This window comes from Coregonus lavaretus (assembly GCF_964263955.1).
Source record: "Coregonus lavaretus genome assembly, contig: HAP1_SCAFFOLD_517, whole genome shotgun sequence".
NCBI classification, from domain to species: domain Eukaryota; kingdom Metazoa; phylum Chordata; class Actinopteri; order Salmoniformes; family Salmonidae; genus Coregonus; species Coregonus lavaretus.
Window position 1 is genome coordinate 196,145 of NW_028158141.1, and position 22,373 is coordinate 218,517.

General features: G+C 46.6%; 1 protein-coding gene across 1 annotated transcript in view; it reads left to right on the plus strand.

Moving 5' to 3' along the window:
* Nucleotides 1-14,211: 14,211 nt before the first annotated feature.
* The window catches only part of LOC311124376 (attractin-like), a gene marked incomplete at its 3' end in the record, with an annotated part of 141,431 nt that continues 133,269 nt past the window's right edge, over nt 14,212-22,373 (plus strand). Inside the window, exon 1 of the mRNA XM_084198537.1 lies at nt 14,212-14,657. Within this exon, the coding sequence (XP_084054663.1) occupies nt 14,371-14,657 (287 nt within the window). The remainder of the gene's footprint in view (nt 14,658-22,373) is intronic.

The window sequence follows — 22,373 nt, forward strand, 5'->3', positions numbered from 1 at the left end:
CACTTAAACTTAGAAGGGAAGGGAAGGACAGCTAGAAAGAGAGGGGAAAAGATGGGCAGTTTTGTGGTTCGATTGTGAAAAATATTGAAAATACATAGGTCCTTAAATTATGTGTCCTCAAATGTTATGTAATCTAAAAATCATTAGCTGGTATAACTGACGAAATGAATCATAGAAATCTTAACCGATTCCATTCTACATGTACAGTTTTTGTCTCATGTCTCTTTATATTCATATAGCTTAGGTGCTATGTAGCATCTTATCTGTCATGTTTGGAGTTGTGTTGCTCTGTTATGCGGACACTTGAATTTTTCTTTACAGTTTGAGTTGCCCTGGTCATGTCAGCAAACAGTAACTTTAAAGAGCAAGTGTCCCTAAAAACAACCCATGTGGCATCGATGTGAGTCAGAAACATTTATTCTATTGTCAAAATTGACTACAAAGTGTAAATGGGATCGTTTTGGTCATAAAGTCAGCCTGGCCTCTTTTTAGAGTTCCGACCTCTCCGACCTGAAGATCACTGACGTCAGTTTGTTTGAAACTTTGTAACATTATATTGGGTGTGTTTTTTTGCGCAACGTGTTTATATTGGCTATAGTGTTTTGGGTTGATTATTGTTAGGTGGAGTTGTGAAATATAACAGCTATGGCTGAGATCAAAATAATTTGCTAGCTACGCTGGCACTAGAGTAAAAAGCCCTAGCTAATGTTAGCTAGCAAGCTCAGATGCTGTTGACGATAGCTAATACCTATCATTGTAAAAACCTAATGTCCCTGAGCTTGCGGCCTCTTGGGTTTCAGTATAGTGCAGACAAGAACATGAATTTGTTCATTGATCGGGAACAAAAACGAACCCCTCAAGTCTCCCCTGTACTAACCAGCTGGGGATCAAACAAGCTTCATCCTTCATGAATATTTCACTATAAGAGTTCACGTGCTTGGTAAATTACTCTAGCTACATAATCAAGTGATTTGTCTGTTAGACAGCTATTAATATCTATCATCGTACAATGAACTGATGAGATTTAACTATTGATCTCCCGAGTGGCGCAGTGGTCTAAAGGCACTGCATCGCAGTGCTAGCTGTGCCATTAGAGATCCTGGTTCGAATCCAGGCTCTGTCGTAGCCGGCCGCGACCGGGAGACCCATGGGGCGGTGCCCAATTGGCAGAGCGTCGTCCAGAGTAGGGGAGGGAATGGCCGGCAGGGATGTAGCTCAGTTGGTAGAGCATGGCGATTGCAACGCCAGGGTTGTGGGTTCGATTCCCACGGGGGGCCAGTATAAAAATAATGTATGCACTCTCTAACTGTAAGTCGCTCTGGATAAGAGCATCTGCTAAATGACTAAAATGTAAATGTAAAATGATCTAGGTTTTGAGGCCAGCTGTGAGGTTGGAGAGACACATGTTGATGGAGCAGCCAAGAGAGACAGTCCAGCCTTCTGCTAGCACAGCCTCCCTGCCAACCAACCATGTGTTCAGTTCAGCCTTCCACTAGTACAGCCTCCCTGCCAACCAACCATGTGTTCAGTTCAGCCTTCCACTAGTACAGCCTCCCTGCTAACCAACCATGTGTTCAGTCCAGCCTTCCACTAGTACAGCCTCCCTGCTAACCAACCATGTGTTCAGTTCAGCCTTCCACTAGCACAGCCTCCCTGCCAACCAACGATGTGTTCAGTCGAGAGACAGTTCAGCCTTCCACTAGTACAGCCTCCCTGCCAACCAACCATGTGTTCAGTTCAGCCTTCCACTAGTACAGCCTCCCTGCTAACCAACCATGTGTTCAGTTCAGCCTTCCACTAGTACAGCCTCCCTGCCAACCAACCATGTGTTCAGTCCAGCCTTCCACTAGTACAGCCTCCCTGCTAACCAACCATGTGTTCAGTCCAGCCTTCCACTAGTACAGCCTCCCTGCCAACCAACCATGTGTTCAGTCCAGCCTTCCACTAGTACAGCCTCCCTGCCAACCAACCATGTGTTCAGTCCAGCCTTCCACTAGTACAGCCTCCCTGCTAACCAACCATGTGTTCAGTCCAGCCTTCCACTAGTACAGCCTCCCTGCCAACCAACCATGTGTTCAGTCCAGAGCAAATCCTCTTATTGATTTAATGCAGAATTTAGAAGCAGGTGGCAGAGGTTTGCCAAAAAGCCTCAAATCAAATCAAAATGTATTTTTCACATTCACTTGTTTAGCAGAAGTTATTGCGGGTTTAGCGAAATGCTTGTGCTTCTATCTCCGACAGTGCAGTAATATCTAACAAGTAATATTTAACAATTTCACAACATATACCCAATACACACAAATCTAGTAAGGAATGGGATTTAAGAATATATACATATATGGACAAGCGATGACAGAGCGGCATGGACTAAGATACAGTAGAATATTATAGAATAGAATGCAGTATATACATATGAGATGAGTAGTGCAAGATATGGAAACATTATTAAAGTGACTAGTGTTCCATTTCTTAAAGTGGCCAGTGATTTCAATAGGCAGCAGCAGCCTCTAATGTGCTAGTGATGGCTATTTAACAGTCTGATGGCCTTGAGATAGAAGCTGTTTTTCATTCTCTCGGTCCCCGCTTTGATGCACCTGTACTGACGTCACCTTCTGGATGATAGCGGGGGGAACAGGCCGTGGCTCGGGTGGTTGATGTCCTTGATGATATTTTTGGCCTTCCTGTGACATCGGGTGCTGTAGGTGTCTTGGAGGACGGGTAGTTTGCCCCCGGTAATGCGTTCGGCAGACCGCACCACCCTCTGGAGAGCCCTGCGGTTGCGGGCGGTGCAGTTGCCGTACCAGGCGGTGATACAGCCCGACAGGATGCGCTCAATTGTGCATCTGTAAAAGTTTGTGAGGGTTTTAGATGCCAAGCCAAATTTCTTCAGCCTCCTGAGGTTGAAGAGGCGCTGTTGCGCCTTCTTCACCACACTGTCTGCGTGGGTGGACCATTTCAGATGGTCAGTGATGTGTACGCCGAGGAACTTGAAGCTTTCCACCTTCTCCACTGCGGTCCCGTCGATGTGGATAGGGGGGTGCACCCTCTGCTGTTTCCTGAAGTCCACGATCATCTCCTTTGTTTTGTTGACGTTGAGTGAGAGGTTATTTTCCTGGCACCACACTCCCAGAGCCCTCACCTCCTCCCTGTAGGCGGTCTCGTCATTGTTGGTCATCAAGCCTACTACTGTTGTGTCGTCTGCAAACTTGATGATTGAGTTGGAGGCGTGCTTGGCCACACAGTCATGGGTGAACAGGGAGTACAGGAGGGGGCTGAGCACGCACCCTTGTGGGGCCCCAGTGTTGAGGATCAGCGAAGTGGAGATGTTGTTTCCTACCTTCACCACCTGGGGGCGGCCCGTCAGGAAGTCCAGGACACAGTTGCACAGGGCGGGCACGGTCCAGGACCATTTGCAGAACTGAATGCCAGGATGAAGACAGTCAAGGGGGAAAATAAATTACTTTGGTTGGACGTGGCTGCCAAGCTATCCACCCAATTCAAAGACCTTTGACCCAGACAAAGTAGCCAGGAAATGGTTCACCCTTGAGGAAGCTTATAAAAAGATAAAAGACAACAACAGGGAGAATCCGTTTTCAGTATTTTAATTAAATGGAACCATGAAATAGAATATCCAGTTGCCGGCACAGCAGAAGGCGTGGAGATCAGGAGACCAGAAGCTTTGGGAATTGATGGCCACGAAATGGCCACCAATGAGGCCCCGTCAACGTTGCCGACCAGGCAGTCCAGAGTACCGACCCCTCGCAGGCAGAGGGGAAGAGCATCTTCTGGAGTTCTTGAGGGACTCTGAAGCCGCCAGCCAGGCCAGACATCAGGAGATGCTCGGCCAGATGAGATCCTCACAGCAGTCTTTTCACAACATGATGTCCTCCTTCCTTGAGAAGTTTTACAACGTGCTACCATGTCAGCACTTTGTGATATTTTGTTACAATTTAAGTTTCGGAGCTATACAGTGTTTGTTTACATTGAGTGCTTGACTTGGGCAGTAGCACACTGGAGCTGAGTACCGGCACCTCATATTTTCTATTGCTTGAGTTCGTGTTCCTTTTATAGAACATTAGCTCAAATATTGTGGAACTCCTGCACCTAAATATTAACAGAATCAGCACCCAAAATGAGTACCAGAACCTATTTCAGTCCAAGACAAGCACTGTTTACATTTATGTTGTTACCAAACATTGCAGTAGAACAAGTTTATATTTTGGGTTCTGATGGGGTACGACAGTTGAACTAAGCTCATGAGGCATTTATAAGTTATATTCTTCAAGAATCAATAGGTACATATCATTCATTTATAAGTTATGTTCTTCAAGAATCAATAGGTACATATCATTCATTTATAAGTTATATTCTTCAAGAATCAATATGTACATATCATTCATTTATAAGTCCAAAAATGAATGTAGCAACTGCAGATCACCCCTTTCAGATTTGTTGGTTATCTGTTTCAAAACCAAAGTGAACAGAATGCTGTAATCTGAGATATCGCAGGAAAATAAAATGTTATCTTTAAAAAAAAACGTGTGTATGCATCTTGATTTCAAATGATTCAAGTACATGATTTGTTAGTAGTTGATAAAGTGGTATAACTATATGTACACAATGAATCTGCTAGAAATAGACCATACTGGTGCTACAATGGTGGTGGTGTAGACAATGAGGCAACAATGATGCCATCTGGGACATCTCAGTCCAACACAGAATGGAAATGTACCATCTGGGACATCTCAGTCCAACACAGAATGGAAATGTACCATCTGGGACATCTCAGTCCAACACAGAATGGAAATGTACCATCTGGGATATTTCAATCCAACACAGAATGGAAATGTTTTATCAAACGTAGATTTGAACTTGAACTAATGATGTGCCTTCATGTCATTAGTCGTTATCGGCCCCCTGCCTTGGCAACCCTGTCAGCAGGGCAGTGCCACCGTAATGATCTTCACCACCACATCTACTCTGGTGCTTTGGAGGTTCCTTAGGCTACTCCACTTGCATTTCATCCGGCCAAAGGTCAAAGGTCAAAGGTCACCCTCCCACGGCTCACACAGGCATTCTGCTCTAGGTCTGCAGATTGCAGGGCACCATTATCTCATTTGGGCATGACAGTGAAAAGGAAGGGCTGGCTGATGTATACGCTGTCCCCCAACAGCTTTTAGTCTCCCATCTTCTCCTGTCGGTAGAAAGTGGAGGTCCTCAGCATTAGCGCTTCGTGAACCCTTCCTGGTGGTCCAGTAAAGATGTCTATGAATCTACCCATTTCGTCCACGATGCCCTGGAGGAGAACTGAGTAGAATTACTTCCGATTAATGTATGCTGAACAAAAATATAAACGCAACATGCAACAATTTCAAATATTTTACTGAGTTACAGTTCATATAAGGAAATCCGTCAACTGAAATAAATAAATTAGGCCCTAGTCTATGGATTTCACATGACTGGGAATACAGATATGCATCTGTTGGTCAAATATACACTACATAACCAAAAGTATGTGGACACCTGTTCGTTGAACATCTCATTCCAAAATCATGGGCATTAATATGGAGTTGGTCTCCCCTTTGCTGCTATAACAGCCTCCACTCTTCTGGGAAGGCTTTCCACTAGATGTTGGAACATTGCTGCGAGGACTTGCTTCCATTCAGCCACAAGAGCATTAGTGAGGTCGGGCACTGATTCTGGCGATTAGGCCTGGCTCGCAGTCGGTGCTCCAATTCATCCCAAAGGTGTTCGATGGGGTTGAGGTCAGGGCTCTGTGCAGGCCAGTCAAGTTCTTCCACACCGATCTCGACAAACCATTTCTGTATGGACCTCGCTTTGTGCATAGGGGCATTGTCATGCTGGCATCTGCCAAAACCAGATTAGTCCATCGGACTGCCAGATGGTGAAGCGTGGTTTATCACTCCAGAGAATGCGTTTCCACTGCTCCAGAGTCCAACAGTTCTTGTTTTGACGTTGCTTCCAGAGGCAGTTTGGAACTCTGTAGTGAGTGTTGCAACTGAGGACAGACTGTTTCTACACGCTATGTGCTTCAGCACTTTAAATAAACCTGAGTGCAATTCAATTAAAAACATCTGTTGGGTTAGAACGTAATAAAGGAAAATACATTTAAAAAAAGGATATGCATATACAGTGAGGGAGAAATGACAAAGAAATGATCAGTCTATTAATCTAATGGTAGGTTTATTTGAACAGTGAGAGACAGAATAACAACAAAAAAATCCAGAAAAACGCATGTCAAAAATGTTATAAATTGATTTGCATTTTAATGAGGGAAATAAGTATTTGACCCCCTCTCAATCAGAAAGAATTCTGGCTCCCAGGTGTCTTTTATACAGATAACAAGCTGAGATTAGGAGCACACTCTTAAAGGGAGTGCTCCTAATCTCAGTTTGTTACCTGTATAAAAGAGACCTGTCCACAGAAGCAATCAATCGAATCAAATCAAATCAAATTGTATTGGCCACATGCGCCGAATACAACAGGTGCAGACATTACAGTGAAATGCTTACTTACAGCCCTTAACCAACAGTGCATTTATTTTTTACAAAAAAGTAGAATAAAACAAAACAGTGTTGAGAAAAAAAGAGCAGAAGTCAAATAAAATAACAGTAGGGAGGCTATATATACAGGGGGGTACCGGTGCAGAGTCAATGTGCGGGGGCACCGGCTAGTTGAGGTAGTTGAAGTAATATGTACATGTGGGTAGAGTTAAAGTGACTATGCATAAATAATTAATAGAGTAGCAGCAGCGTAAAAAGATGGGGTGGGGGGGCAGTGCAAATAGTCCGGGTAGCCATGATTAGCTGTTTAGGAGTCTTATGGCTTGGGGGTAGAAGCTGTTGAGAAGCCTTTTGGACCTAGACTTGGCACTCCGGTACCGCTTGCCGTGCGGTAGCAGAGAGAACAGTCTATGACTAGGGTGGCTGGAGTCTTTGAAAATGTTGAGGGCCTTCCTCTGACACCGCCTGGTATAGAGGTCCTGGATGGCAGGAAGCTTGGCCCCAGTGATGTACTGGGCCGTACGCACTACCCTCTGTAGTGCCTTACGGTCAGAGGCCAAGCAGTTGCCATACCAGGCGGTGATGCAACCAGTCAGGATGCTCTCGATGGTGCAGCTGTATAATTTTTTGAGGATCTGAGGACCCATGCCAAATCTTTTCAGTCTCCTGAGGGGGAATAGGCTTTGTCGTGCCCTCTTCACGACTGTCTTGGTGTGTTTGGACCATGATAGTTAGTTGGTGATGTGGACACCAAGGAACTTGAAGCTCTCAACCTGTTCCACTACAGCCCCGTCGATGAGAATGGGGGCGTGCTCAGTCCTCTTTTTTTTCCTGTAGTCCACAATCATCTCCTTTGTCTTGGTCACGTTGAGGGTGAGATTGTTATCTTGGCACCACACGGCCAGGTCTCTGACCTCCTCCCTACAGGCTGTCTCATCGTTGTCAGTGATCAGGCCTACCACTGTTGTGTCGTCGCCAAACTTAATGATGGTGTTGGAGTCGTGCCTGGCCATGCAGTCATGGGTTAACAGGGAGTACAGGAGGGGACTGAGCACGCACCCCTGAGGGGCCCCCGTGTTGAGGATCAGTGTGGCAGATGTGTTGTTACCTACCCTTACCACCTGGGGGCGGCCCGTCAGGAAGTCCAGAATCCAGTTGCAGAGGAAGGTGTTTAGTCCCAGGATCCTTAGCTTAGTGATGAGCTTTGAGGGCACTATGGTGTAGAATGCTGAGCTGTAGTCAATTAATAGCATTCTCACATACAGTGGGGAGAACAAGTATTTGATACACTGCCGATTTTGCAGGTTTTCCTACTTACAAAGCATGTAGAGGTCTGTAATTTGTATCATAGGTACACATCAACTGTGAGAGACGGAATCTAAAACAAAAATCCAGAAAATCAAATTGTATGATTTTTAAGTAATTAATTTGCATTTTATTGCATGACATAAGTATTTGATCACCTACCAACCAGTAAGAATTCCGGCTCTCACAGACTTGTTAGTTTTTCTTTAAGAAGCCCTCCTCTTCTCCACTCATTACCTGTATTAACTGCACCTGTTTGAACACGTTACCTGTATAAAAGACACCTGTCCACACACTCAATCAAACAGACTCCAACCTCTCCACAATGGCCAAGACCAGAGATCTGTGCAAGGACATCAGGGATAAAATTGTAGACCTGCACAAGGCTGGGATGGGCTATAGGACAATAGGCAAGCAGCTTGGTGAGAAGGCAACAACTGTTGGTGCAATTATTAGAAAATGGAAGACGTTCAAGATGACGGTCAATCACCCTCGGTCTGGGGCGCCTTGCAAGATCTCACCTCGTGGGGCATCAATGAACATAAGGAAGGTGAGGGATCAGCCCAGAACTACACGGCAGGACCTGGTCAATGACCTGAAGAGAGCTGGGACCACAGTCTCAAAGAAAACCATTAGTAACACACTACGCCGTCATGGATTAAAATCCTGCAGCGCACGCAAGGTCCCCCTGCTCAAGCCAGCGCATGTCCAGGCCCTTCTGAAGTTTGCCAATGACAATCTGGATGATCCAGAGGAGGAATGGGAGAAGGTCATGTGGTCTGATGAGACAAAAATAGAGCTTTTTGGTCTAAACTCCACTCGCCATGTTTGGAGGAAGAAGAAGGATGAGTACAACCCCAAGAACACCATCCTAACCGTGAAGCATGGAGGTGGAAACATCATTCTTTGGGGATGCTTTTATGCAAAGGGAACAGGACGACTGCACCGTATTGAGGGGAGGATGGATGGGGCCATGTATCGCGAGATCTTGGCCAACAACCTCCTTCCCTCAGTAAGAGCATTGAGGATGGGTTGTGGCTGGGTCTTCCAGCATGACAACGACCTGAAACACACAGCCAGGGCAACTAAGGAGTGGCTCTGTAAGAAGCATCTCAAGGTCCTGGAGTGGCCTTGCCAGTCTCCAGACCTTAACCCAATAGAAAATCTTTGGAGGGAGCTGAAAGTCCGTATTGTCCAGCGACAGCCCCGAAACCTGAAGGATCTGGAGAAGGTCTGTATGGAGGAGTGGGCCAAAATCCCTGCTGCAGTGTGCGCAAACCTGGTCAAGACCTACAGGAAACGTATGATCTCTGTAATTGCAAACAAAGGTTTCTGTACCAAATATTAAGTTTTGCTTTTCTGATGTATCAAATATTTATGTCATGCAATAAAATGCAAATTAATTACTTAAAAATCATACAATCTGATTTTCTGGAGTTTTGTTTTAGATTCCGTCTCTCACAGTTGAAGTGTACCTATGATAAAAATTACAGACCTCTACATGCTTTGTAAGTAGGAAAACCTGCAAAATCGGCAGTGTATCAAATACTTGTTCTCCCCACTGTAGGTGTTCCTCTTGTCCAGGTGGGAAAGGGCAGTGTGGAGTGCAATAGAGATTGCATCATCTGTGGACCTGTTGGGGCGGTATGCAAATTGGAGTGGGTCTAGGGTTTCTGGGATAATGGTGTTGATGTGAGCCATGACCAGCCTTTCAAAGCACTTCATGGCTACAGACGTCAGTGCTACGGGTCGGTAGTCATTTAGGCAGGTTATCTTAGAGTCCTTGGGCACGGGGACTATGGTGGTCTGTTTGAAACATGTTGGTATTACAGACTCAGTCAGGGACATGTTGAAAATTTCAGTGAAGACACTTGCCAGTTGGTCAGCGCATGCTCGGAAAAAACGTCCTGGTAATCCGTCTGGCCCTGCGGCCTTGTGAATGTTGACCTGTTTAAAAGTCTTACTCACATCAGCTACGGAGAGCGTGATCACTTAGTCATCCGGAACAGCTGATGCTCTCATGCATGCTTCAGTGTTGCTTGCCTCGAAGCGAGCATAGAAGTGATTTAGCTCATCTGGTAGGCTCGTGTCACTGGGCAGCTCGTGGCTGTGCTTCCCTTTGTAGTCTGTAATAGTTTTCAAGCCCTGCCACATCCGACGAGCGTCAGAGCCGGTGTAGTACGATTCAATCTTAGTCCTGTATTGACTCTTTGCCTGTTTGATGGTTCGTCGGAGGGCATAGCGGGATTTCTTATAAGCGTCCGGGTTAGAGTCCCGCTTCTTGAAAGCGGCAGCTCTACCCTTTAGCTCAGTGCGGATGTTGCCTGTATTCCATGGCTTCTGGTTGGGGTATGTACGTACGGTCACTGTGGGGACGACATCATCGATGCACTTATTGATGAAGCCAGTGACTGATGTGGTAAACTCCTCAATGCTATCTGAAGAATCCCAGAACATGTTCCAGTCTGTGCTAGCAAAACTGTCCTGTAGCTTAGCATCTGCGTCATCTGACCACTTTTTTATTAACCGAGTCACTGGTGCTTCCTGCTTTAGTTTTTGCTTATAAGCAGGAATCAGGAGGATAGAGTTATGGTCAGATTTGCCAAATGGAGGGCGAGGGAGAGCTTTGTATGCGTCTCTGTGTGTGGAGTAAAGGTGATCTAGAGTTTTTTTTCCTCTGATTGCACATTTCACATGCTGGTAGAAATTAGGTAAAACAGATTTAAGTTTCCCTGCATTAAAGTCCCCGGCCACTAGGAGCGCTGCCTCTGGATGAGCGTTTTCCTGTTGACTTATGGCCGGGGACTTTAATGCAGGGAAACTTAAATCTGTTTTACCTCATTCAGTGCAATCTTAATGCCAGCATTGGTTTGTGGTGGTAAATAGACAGCTATGAAAAATATAGATGAAAACTCTCTTGGTAAATAGTGTGGTCTACAGCTTATCATAAGATACTCTACCTCAGGCGAGCAAAACCTCGAGACTTCCTTAGTATCAGATTCCAAACTCTCCACCATGGCCAAGACCAAAGAGCTCTCCAAGGATGTCAGGGACAAGATTGTAGACCTACACAAGGCTGGAATGGGCTACAAGACCATCGCCAAGCAGCTTGGTGAGAAGGTGACAACAGTTGGTGCGATTATTCGCAAATGGAAGAAACACAAAAGAACTGTCAATCTCCCTTGGCCTGGGGCTCCATGCAAGATCTCACCTCGTGGAGTTGCAATGATCATGAGAACGGTGAGGAATCAGCCCAGAACTACACGGGAGGATCTTGTCAATGATCTCAAGGCAGCTGGGACCATAGTCACCAAGAAAACAATTGGTAACACACTACGCCGTGGGAGGACTGAAATCCTGCAGCGCCCGCAAGGTCCCCCTGCTCAAGAAAGCACATATACAGGCCCGTTTGAAGTTTGCCAATGAACATCTGAATGATTCAGAGGAGAACTGGGTGAAAGTGTTGTGGTCAGATGAGACCAAAATCAAGCTCTTTGGCATCAACTCAACTCGCCATGTTTGGAGGAGGAGGAATGCTGCCTATGACCCCAAGAACACCATCCCCACCATCAAACATGGAGGTGGAAACATTATGCTTTGGGGGTGTTTTTCTGCTAAGGGGACAGGACAACTTCACTGCATCAAAGGGACGATGGACGGGGCCATGTACCGTCAAATCTTGGGTGAGAACCTCCTTCCCTCAGCCAGGGCATTGAAAACGGGTCGTGGATGGGTATTCCAGCATGACAATGACCCAAAACACATGGCCAAGGCAACAAAGGAGTGGCTCAAGAAGAAGCACATTAAGGTCCTGGAGTGGCCTAGCCAGTCTCCGGACCTTAATCCCATAGAAAATCTGTGGAGGGAGCTGAAGGTTTGAGTTGCCAAACGTCAGCCTCGAAATCTTAATGACTTGGAGAAGATCTGCAAAGAGGAGTGGAACAAAATCCCTCCTGAGATGTGTGCAAACCTGGTGGCCAACTACAAGAAACGTCTGACCTCTGTGATTGCCAACAAGGGTTTTGCCACCAAGTACTAAGTCATGTTTTGCAGAGGGGTCAAATATTTATTTCCGTCATTAAAATGCAAATCAATTTCTAACATTTTTGACATGCGTTTTTCTTTTTTTGTTGTTATTCTGTCTCTCACTGTTCAAATAAACCTACCATTAAAATTATAGACTGATCATGTCTTTGTCAGTGGGCAAACGTACAAAATCAGCAGGGGATCAAATACTTTTCCCCCTCACTGTACAGTTGAAGTTTACATACACCTTAGCCAAATACATTTAAACTCAGTTTTTCACAATCCCTGACATTTAATCCTAGTAAAAATGCCCTGTCTTAGGTCATTTAGGGTCACCACTTTATTTTAAGAATGTGAAATGTCAGAATAATAGTAGAGAGAATTATTTCTTTCGGCTTTTATTTCTTTCATCACATTCCCAGTGGGTCAGAAGTTTACATACACTCAATTAGTATTTGGTAGCATTGCCTTTAAATTGTTTAACTTGGGTCAAACGTTTCGGGTAGCCTTCCACAAGCTTCCCACAATAAGTTGGGTGAATTTTGGCCCATTCCTCTTGACAGAGCTGGTGTAACTGAGTCAGGTTTGTAGGCCTCCTTGCTCGCACACACTTTTTCAGTTCTGCCCACAACTTTTCTATAGGATTGAGTTCAGGGCTTTGTGATGGCCACTCCAATACCTTGACTTTGTTGTCCTTAAGCCATTTTGCCACAACTTTTGAAGTATGCTTTGGGTCATTGTCCATTTGGAAGACCCATTTGCGACCAAGCTTTAACTTCCTGACTGATGTCTTGAGATGTTGCTTCAATATATCCACATAATTTTCCTTCCTCATGATGCCATCTATTTTGTGAAGTGCACCAGTCCCTCCTGCAGCAAAGCACCCCCACAGCATGATGCTGCCACCCCCGTTCTTCGGCTTGCAAGCGTTCCCCTTTTTCCTCCAAACATAACGATGGTCATTATGGCCAAACAGTTCTATTTTTGTTTCGTCAGACCAGAGGATATTTCTCCAAAAAGTGCGATCTTTGTCCCCATGTGCAGTTGCAAACCGTAATCTGGCTTTTTTATGGCGGTTTTGGAGCAGTGGCTTCTTCCTTGCTGAGCGGCCTTTCAGGTTATGTCGATATAGGACTCATTTTACTGTGGATATAGATACTTTTGTACCTGTTTCCTCCAGCATCTTCACAGGGTCCTTTGCTGTTGTTCCGGGATTGATTTGCACTTTTCGCACCAAAGTACGTTCATCCTGAGCGGTATGACGGCTGTGTGGTCCCATGGTGTTTATACTTGCGTACTATTGTTTGTACAGGTGAACGTGGTACCTTCAGGCGTTTGGAAATTACTCCCAAGGATGAACCAGACTTGTGGAGGTCAACAATTTTTTTCTGAGGTCTTGGCTGATTTCTTTTGATTTTCCCATGATGTCAAGCAAAGAGGCACTGAGTTTGAAGGTAGGCCTTGAAATACATCCACAGGTACACCTCCAATTGACTCAAATGATGTCAATTAGCCTATCAGAAGCTTCTAAAGCCATGACATCATTTTCTGGAATTTTCCAAGCTGTTTAAAAGCACAGTCAACTTAGTGTATGTAAACTTCTGACCCACTGGAATTGTGATACAGTGAATTATAAGTGAAATAATCTGTCTGTAAACAATTGTTGGAAAAATTACTTGTGTCATGCACAAAGTAGATGTCCTAACCGACTTGCCAAAACTATAGTTTGTTAACAAGACATTTGTGGAGTGGTTGAAAAACGAGTTTTAATGACTCCAACTTAAGTGAATGTAAACTTCCATCTTCAACTGTATATGTATGTATATGTATGTATGTATGTATTGGTCCTCTGTAGCTCAGCTGGTAGAGCACGGCGCTTGTAATGCCAAGGTAGTGGGTTCGATCCCCTGGACCACCCATACACAAAAAAAAAATGCATGACTAAGTCGCTTTGGATAAAAACGTCTGCTAAATGGCTTATTATTTATGTGTCTGTATGTATATATATATATATATTTTCAAAAAATATATGGGGGATTTGAAGTGATGCAGACAATTACATTGATGGAAACTACAATCTATCTACAATATTAAAGCTGATCTACACCCCCCCCCCCCCCCCCCCTTTTTATTTTATTTTTTATAATAAATAAATAACATCTATAATTGGGGGTGTATTTATAAAGTGTAAGTATGTATTCAATAATGTGTTAGATAAAAATGACCATAAACTTAATGGAACAAATTAAATTGGAATTCCCATTATACAATTCAAGGCCTCGCGCCATCTGTCAATCGTTACGCATTTCCGTGTCTGATAAAGTCCACTTCCGGATGTCAATACGCGGTGGTGGGATTGTAGCCACCGGAGAACGACATTAAAATCGCTCACAACAAGGAGATAGGAATCATTCTATCAACAACTGTGTCCCTCTCGGATTACCACAGAGTTTGAAAACCAAACCGGTCGCTGGTGGCGCCGACCTGTTTCAAGCAGTAGACGTATTTTGTGAGAATGGACGGGGCGATACGGCGGAGGGCCTGCTGTGATGCTGGCTGCAGCCGGAGCCGGAGCCTGAGCCTGAGCAGCGGGCTGGTGGAGGTCGGTGGCCGGGGCTTGATGCTCCAAACACTGCTCCTTTTCTCCGCGTTCGGGCTGCTCCTTGGACTGCCCGCTATCACCGATGCGAAAGAATGCGATAAACCGTGCATGAATGGGCAATGCAACACGGCAACGGGCAACTGTGTGTGCAGCCCCGGCTGGGTCGGGGACCAATGCCAACACTGCGGAGGAAGGTTCAGGTGAGAATCGCTGCCTACGACTGTTCTTACGTTTACCACCTATCCTTATTGTTTGAACAATCTAGCAACGTCGGTCCCCACCTTCTCTATTCCATCTCCCTCTTCTTCTGCAGAGCAGAGGAGAGACCTCCCCATCTGTCTTTCTGTCTCCCACGCCTGGCGCTTGATCATGACTCTCAGCTCCATTACATTACACATAAGTCATTGGACGAAGGCGTCTTCTGTAGGAGTTTTGTTTACATGGCCACTGCGAACTTTTTATCATTTCCAATGCAAGTCAATGGTACCTATATTAGCATTTTTGCGCTTCATATCCAAATAATCTATAAGTAACATAATTGAGTTACACAATGACTGTCCTTACTGTCCATGTTAATGGTGGCTAGCTGACCGTCCATGGTAATGGGGGCTAGCTGACTGTCCTGACTGTCCATGGTAATGGGGGCTAGCTGACTGTCCTGACTGTCCATGGTAATGGGGGCTAGCTGACTGTCCATGGTAATGGGGGCTAGCTGACTGTCCTGACTGTCCATGGTAATGGGGGCTAGCTGACTGTCCTGACTGTCCATGGTAATGGGGGCTAGCTGACTGTCCTGACTGTCCATGGTAATGGATGCTAGCTGACTGTCCTGACTGTCCATGGTAATGGGGGCTAGCTGACTGTCCTGACTGTCCATGGTAATGGGGGCTAGCTGACTGTCCATGGTAATGGGGGCTAGCTGACTGTCCTGACTGTCCATGGTAATGGGGGCTAGCTGACTGTCCTGACTGTCCATGGTAATGGGGGCTAGCTGACTGTCCTGACTGTCCATGGTAATGGGGGCTAGCTGACTGTCCTGACTGTCCATGGTAATGGGGGCTAGCTGACTGTCCATGGTAATGGGGGCTAGCTGACTGTCCATGGTAATGGGGGCTAGCTGACTGTCCTGACTGTCCATGGTAATGGGGGCTAGCTGACTGTCCATGGTAACGGAGGCTAGCTGACTGTCCTGACTGTCCATGGTAGTGGAGGCTAGCTGACTGTCCATGGTAATGGAGGCTAGCTGACTGTCCTGACTGTCCATGGTAATGGGGGCTAGCTGACTGTCCATGGTAATGGAGGCTAGCTGACTGTCCTGACTGTCCATGGTAATGGGGGCTAGCTGACTGTCCATGGTAATGGGGGCTAGCTGACTGTCCTGACTGTCCATGGTAATGGGGGCTAGCTGACTGTCCATGGTAATGGGGGCTAGCTGACTGTCCATGGTAATGGGGGCTAGCTGACTGTCCATGGTAATGGGGGCTAGCTGACTGTCCATGGTAATGGGGGCTAGCTGACTGTCCGTGGTAATGGAGGCTGGCTGACTGTCCTGACTGTCCATGGTAATGGAGGCTAGCTGACTGTCCGTGGTAATGGAGGCTGGCTGACTGTCCTGTCCATGGTAACGGAGGCTAGCTGACTGTCCATGGTAATGGGGGCTAGCTGACTGTCCTGACTGTCCGTGGTAATGGGGGCTAGCTGACTGTCCGTGGTAATGGGGGCTAGCTGACTGTCCGTGGTAATGGGGGCTAGCTGACTGTCCGTGGTAATGGGGGCTAGCTGACTGTCCGTGGTAATGGAGGCAGCTGACTGTCCGTGGTAATGGAGGCTAGCTGACTGTCAGTGGTAATGGAGGCTAGCTGACTGTCAGTGGTAATGGAGGCTAGCTGACTGTCAGTGGTAATGGAGGCTAGCTGACTGTCAGTGGTAATGGAGGCTAGCTGACTGTCAGTGGTAATGGAGGCTAGCTGACTGTCAGTGGTAATGGAGGCTAGCTGACTGTCCGTGGTAATGGAGGCTAGCTGACTGTCAGTGGTAATGGAGGCTAGCTGACTGTCAGTGGTAATGGAGGCTAGCTGACTGTCAGTGGTAATGGAGGCTAGCTGACTGTCAGTGGTAATGGAGGCTAGCTGACTGTCAGTGGTAATGGAGGCTAGCTGACTGTCAGTGGTAATGGAGGCTAGCTGACTGTCAGTGGTAATGGAGGCTAGCTGACTGTCCGTGGTAATGGAGGCTAGCTGACTGTCAGTGGTAATGGAGGCTAGCTGACTGTCAGTGGTAATGGAGGCTAGCTGACTGTCCGTGGTAATGGAGGCTAGCTGACTGTCCGTGGTAATGGAGGCTAGCTGACTGTCCGTGGTAATGGAGGCTAGCTGACTGTCCGTGGTAATGGAGGCTAGCTGACTGTCCGTGGTAATGGAGGCTAGCTGACTGTCCGTGGTAATGGGGACTGGCTGACTGTCCTGACTGCCCATGGTAATGGGGGCTAGCTGACTGTCCTGACTGTCCATGGTAATTGAGGCTAGCTGACTGTCCATTGTAATGGAGGCTAGCTGTCTGTCCTGATTGTCCATGGTAATGGAGGCTAGCTGACTGTCAGTAGTAATGGAGGCTAGCTGACTGTCCGTGGTAATGGAGGCTAGCTGACTGTCCGTGGTAATGGAGGCTAGCTGACTGTCCGTGGTAATGGAGGCTAGCTGACTGTCCGTGGTAATGGAGGCTGGCTGACTGTCCGTGGTAATGGGGGCTGGCTGACTGTCCTGACTGCCCATGGTAATGGGGGCTAGCTGACTGTCCTGACTGTCCATGGTAATTGAGGCTAGCTGACTGTCCATTGTAATGGAGGCTAGCTGTCTGTCCTGATTGTCCATGGTAATGGAGGCTAGCTGACTGTCCTGACTGTCCATGGTAATGGAGGCTGGCTGACTGTCCTGACTGTCCATGGTAATGGAGGCTAGCTGACTGTCCATGGTAATGGAGGCTAGCTGACTGTCCTGACTGTCCATGGTAATGGAGGCTAGCTGACTGTCCTGACTGTCCATGGTAATGGAGGCTAGCTGACTGTCCATGGTAATGGGGGCTAGCTGACTGTCCTGACTGTCCATGGTAATGGAGGCTAGCTGACTGTCCATGGTAATGGAGGCTAGCTGACTGTCCTGACTGTCCATGGTAACGGAGGCTAGCTGAATGTCCATGGTAACGGAGGCTAGCTGACTGTCCATGGTAATGGAGGCTAGCTGACTGTCCTGACTGTCCATGGTAATGGAGGCTAGCTGACTGTCCATGGTAATGGAGGCTAGCTGACTGTCCTGTCCATGGTAACGGAGGCTAGCTGACTGTCCATGGTAATGGAGGCTAGCTGACTGTCCATGGTAATGGAGGCTAGCTGACTGTCCTGACTGTCCATGGTAATGGAGGCTAGCTGACTGTCCATGGTAATGGAGGCTAGCTGACTGTCCTGTCCATGGTAACGGAGGCTAGCTGACTGTCCATGGTAATGGAGGCTAGCTGACTGTCCTGACTGTCCATGGTAATGGAGGCTAGCTGACTGTCCTGACTGTCCATGGTAATGGAGGCTAGCTGACTGTCCATGGTAATGGAGGCTAGCTGACTGTCCTGACTGTCCATGGTAATGGAGGCTAGCTGACTGTCCTGACTGTCCATGGTAATGGAGGCTAGCTGACTGTCCATGGTAACGGAGGCTAGCTGACTGTCCATGGTAACGGAGGCTAGCTGACTGTCCATGGTAATGGAGGCTAGCTGACTGTCCTGACTGTCCATGGTAATGGAGGCTAGCTGACTGTCCTGTCCATGGTAACGGAGGCTAGCTGACTGTCCATGGTAATGGAGGCTAGCTGACTGTCCATGGTAATGGAGGCTAGCTGACTGTCCTGACTGTCCATGGTAATGGAGGCTAGCTGACTGTCCTGACTGTCCATGGTAATGGAGGCTAGCTGACTGTCCATGGTAATGGGGGCTAGCTGACTGTCCTGACTGTCCATGGTAATGAAGGCTAGCTGACTGTCCTGACTGTCCATGGTAATGGAGGCTAGCTGACTGTCCATGGTAATGGAGGCTAGCTGACTGTCCTGACTGTCCATGGTAATGGAGGCTAGCTGACTGTCCTGACTGTCCATGGTAATGGAGGCTAGCTGACTGTCCTGACTGTCCATGGTAATGGAGGCTAGCTGACTGTCCATGGTAATGGAGGCTAGCTGACTGTCCTGACTGTCCATGGTAATGGAGGCTAGCTGACTGTCCATGGTAATGGAGGCTAGCTGACTGTCCTGTCCATGGTAACGGAGGCTAGCTGACTGTCCATGGTAATGGAGGCTAGCTGACTGTCCATGGTAATGGAGGCTAGCTGACTGTCCTGACTGTCCATGGTAATGGAGGCTAGCTGACTGTCCTGACTGTCCATGGTAATGGAGGCTAGCTGACTGTCCATGGTAATGGAGGCTAGCTGACTGTCCTGACTGTCCATGGTAATGGAGGCTAGCTGACTGTCCATGGTAATGGAGGCTAGCTGACTGTCCTGTCCATGGTAACGGAGGCTAGCTGACTGTCCATGGTAATGGAGGCTAGCTGACTGTCCATGGTAATGGAGGCTAGCTGACTGTCCTGACTGTCCATGGTAATGGAGGCTAGCTGACTGTCCTGTCCATGGTAACGGAGGCTAGCTGACTGTCCATGGTAATGGAGGCTAGCTGACTGTCCTGACTGTCCATGGTAATGGAGGCTAGCTGACTGTCCTGACTGTCCATGGTAATGGAGGCTAGCTGACTGTCCATGGTAATGGGGGCTAGCTGACTGTCCTGACTGTCCATGGTAATGAAGGCTAGCTGACTGTCCTGACTGTCCATGGTAATGGAGGCTAGCTGACTGTCCATGGTAATGGAGGCTAGCTGACTGTCCTGACTGTCCATGGTAATGGGGGCTAGCTGACTGTCCTGACTGTCCATGGTAATGGAGGCTAGCTGACTGTCCTGACTTTCCATGGTAATGGAGGCTAGCTGACTGTCCATGGTAATGGAGGCTAGCTGACTGTCCATGGTAATGGAGGCTAGCTGACTGTCCTGACTGTCCATGGTAATGGAGGCTAGCTGACTGTCCATGGTAATGGGGGCTAGCTGACTGTCCTGACTGTCCATGGTAATGGAGGCTAGCTGACTGTCCTGACTGTCCATGGTAATGGGGGCTAGCTGACTGTCCATGGTAATGGATGCTAGCTGACTGTCCTGACTGTCCATGGTAATGGGGGCTAGCTGACTGTCCTGACTGTCCATGGTAATGGGGGCTAGCTGACTGTCCATGGTAATGGAGGCTAGCTGACTGTCCTGACGGTCGTGTGTCTGTTGGTGTAACTCGTTATTCGGAACCTGTTCTGCGGGCAGGCCTGCCGGTTCGGAACCTGTTCTGCGGGCAGGCCTGCCGGTTCGGAACCTGTTCTGCGGGCAGGCCTGCCGGTTTGGACTAGATGCAGTACAGGAGAAGTTACTTTTCATAGCAGGTTAGGAGATTTAGAACAGCCTTCATTTCCATTAATGCGATTCTGCGTCTGTCTGTGTCCTGCTGTCTCAGTCTGTTGATGTAGTCTGTCTCAGTCTGATGATGTCATGCAGCAGGTCAGGGAAGACAGAGCTGCATCAAGCTGTATTTCTGTTCAGTAGCAGCGTCTCAAATCTCAGTGGTCTAGAAATTGACATTTAACTGGCTATGGTCTGTGAAGGGAAATTGATTATGATGGTTTGACATCCTGGTGCACCACTTTAGACCTGCAGCCATTCATTCATCACCATTATCTGGTCTAAGGCACTGCATCCCAGTGCTTGAGGCGTCAATACAGACCGAGTGGTGCAGCGGTCTAAGGCACTGCATCCCAGTGCTTGAGGCGTCACTACAGACCCCCTGGTTCGATTCCAGGCTGTATCACAACCGGCCGTGATTGGGAGTCTCATAGGGCGGGGCACAATTGGCCCAGCGTCCTCCGGGTTTGGCCGGTGTAGGCCGTCATTGTAAATAAGAATTTGTTCTTAACTGACTTGCCTAGTTAAATAAAGGTAAAATAAAAAATTTAACATCTGGAAGTGGTGTGGAAGCTGCTGGAAGGGCTAACTAACTCTCTCTGTGGCAGGTAGATGGAAAAAAACCTTTTAATATCATTATTTCATAATGCATTTAATGTTAAAATTAATCAAAATTGACAACCGTAGTTTATTTTTTATAACCAAACCGATCTCAAAAAGCACTAATTGCTCAGCACTAGTAAGCACGTATTCTTCCCAGCATTCATACTAGATACCTATAAAGCATGGGTCTCCAACAGGTCTATAGCGATCTACCTATAGCTTGCAGCCCACCTATTGAGTAGCTCGCCAAACAATTGTGAAAGTACATGCAATTTTCATGTGTTCCACCGCAAACTGTCATAAACAAATGTCACTAGTATCCGACACCGCAAGCTCCCAGCTACTATCTAATCAAGGCAACATTAACATTATCCCACCCCTTGTTAGCCACTATTGGCTCAAAAAGTTAAACCTAACACAATATCTGCCAATTAATTTCCAGCAATATTGCCCCGTTTGTCTGTGTGGTGCGCGCATTTGTCTATCACTCCGTGTGTAGCCAGTAGGACTGTCCCCGACCCCAAAAAAATTTGATGGTTTTTATATACACATTTTCGTGGAACAGTTTAATTTCATTTATAATAGTCTTCATATCTCAAAATCAATGTCATGTGGTTAATCCAAATTATATCTAAATGAAAATGATACAAATCTAAAAGTAACTTCTATTGCCATTATGTAAAAAGTTAACATAAAGCCAACAAATAGCAACATTGCAGCCCGCAGGTAGAAAATATCCTTAAATTAATAAATATACTTTAAATCACATTAGCTACACATGGCCTGTCTGCAACGAACTTGAAACATTGTATTAACTTGGGTCCGGCCCGAAGCAGCTCATGCTAGCAGTTTCCTGGGCCCTCAGCCTTCAGTTTCCCGCGCCAGTGAGCTCTGGACAGACAGACACAGCTGTAGGCTATTTGTGCAAGGGATAAGAAGTAATCAGGTATTTTCTGACGTTTCCACCCGGATCAGAGCATGACATTTATTTTCCCCTTTCATGCTGAGTGGTTATCGAAAGGGAGAGAGCTGGAAAGATTTTTCAAATATGCTACGTTGACAAACTATTGCCATTCTCAATGGATGTAAAAACAAACTTAGTTTACTTGCTGTTTGAGGCGAATAAACAATACTTTGAGAAGCTCCACAGTGATGGTGAGTTAAGACAATCAGAAATAGTATCAGATCCCCAAATGGGCACATTTATAGGCCTACATTTAGCAGGCCAGGTAGCCCAGGCCTACTTCTATGCATAATCGGGTGCGTGTCCTTACTCAAGATTGACAGGAGCCAAACAAAAGACAATTAATAAATTGACAACTTGTAAAAAATATATATATATATATATATATATATATATATATATATATTTTTTTTTAGTCATTTAGCAGACGCTCTTATCCAGAGCGACTTACAGGAGCAATTAGGGTTAAGTGCCTTGCTCAAGGGCACATCGACAGATTTTTCACCTAGTCGGCTCGGGGATTAGAACCAGCGACATTTCGGTTACTGGCACAACGCTCTTAACCACTAAGCTACCTGCCGCCCATGGAATGAAATAAACCAAAACGTATTTTCTCACAAGTGTAGCCAAGGTTGTTTCGCTCTGCGAACAGTGTCCACTCCTACAATGACAACAGTAAGACTGTAATAATAATCTATTGAATGCATTAACAGAAATGACCGTAACCAAACAAACATTGTAGATGATAAATGACGGTAATTACTGGTAAATGTACTACTGGGGATACTGGTGTGCCACCCCCGCAGCCTCCACAATGGACTAGT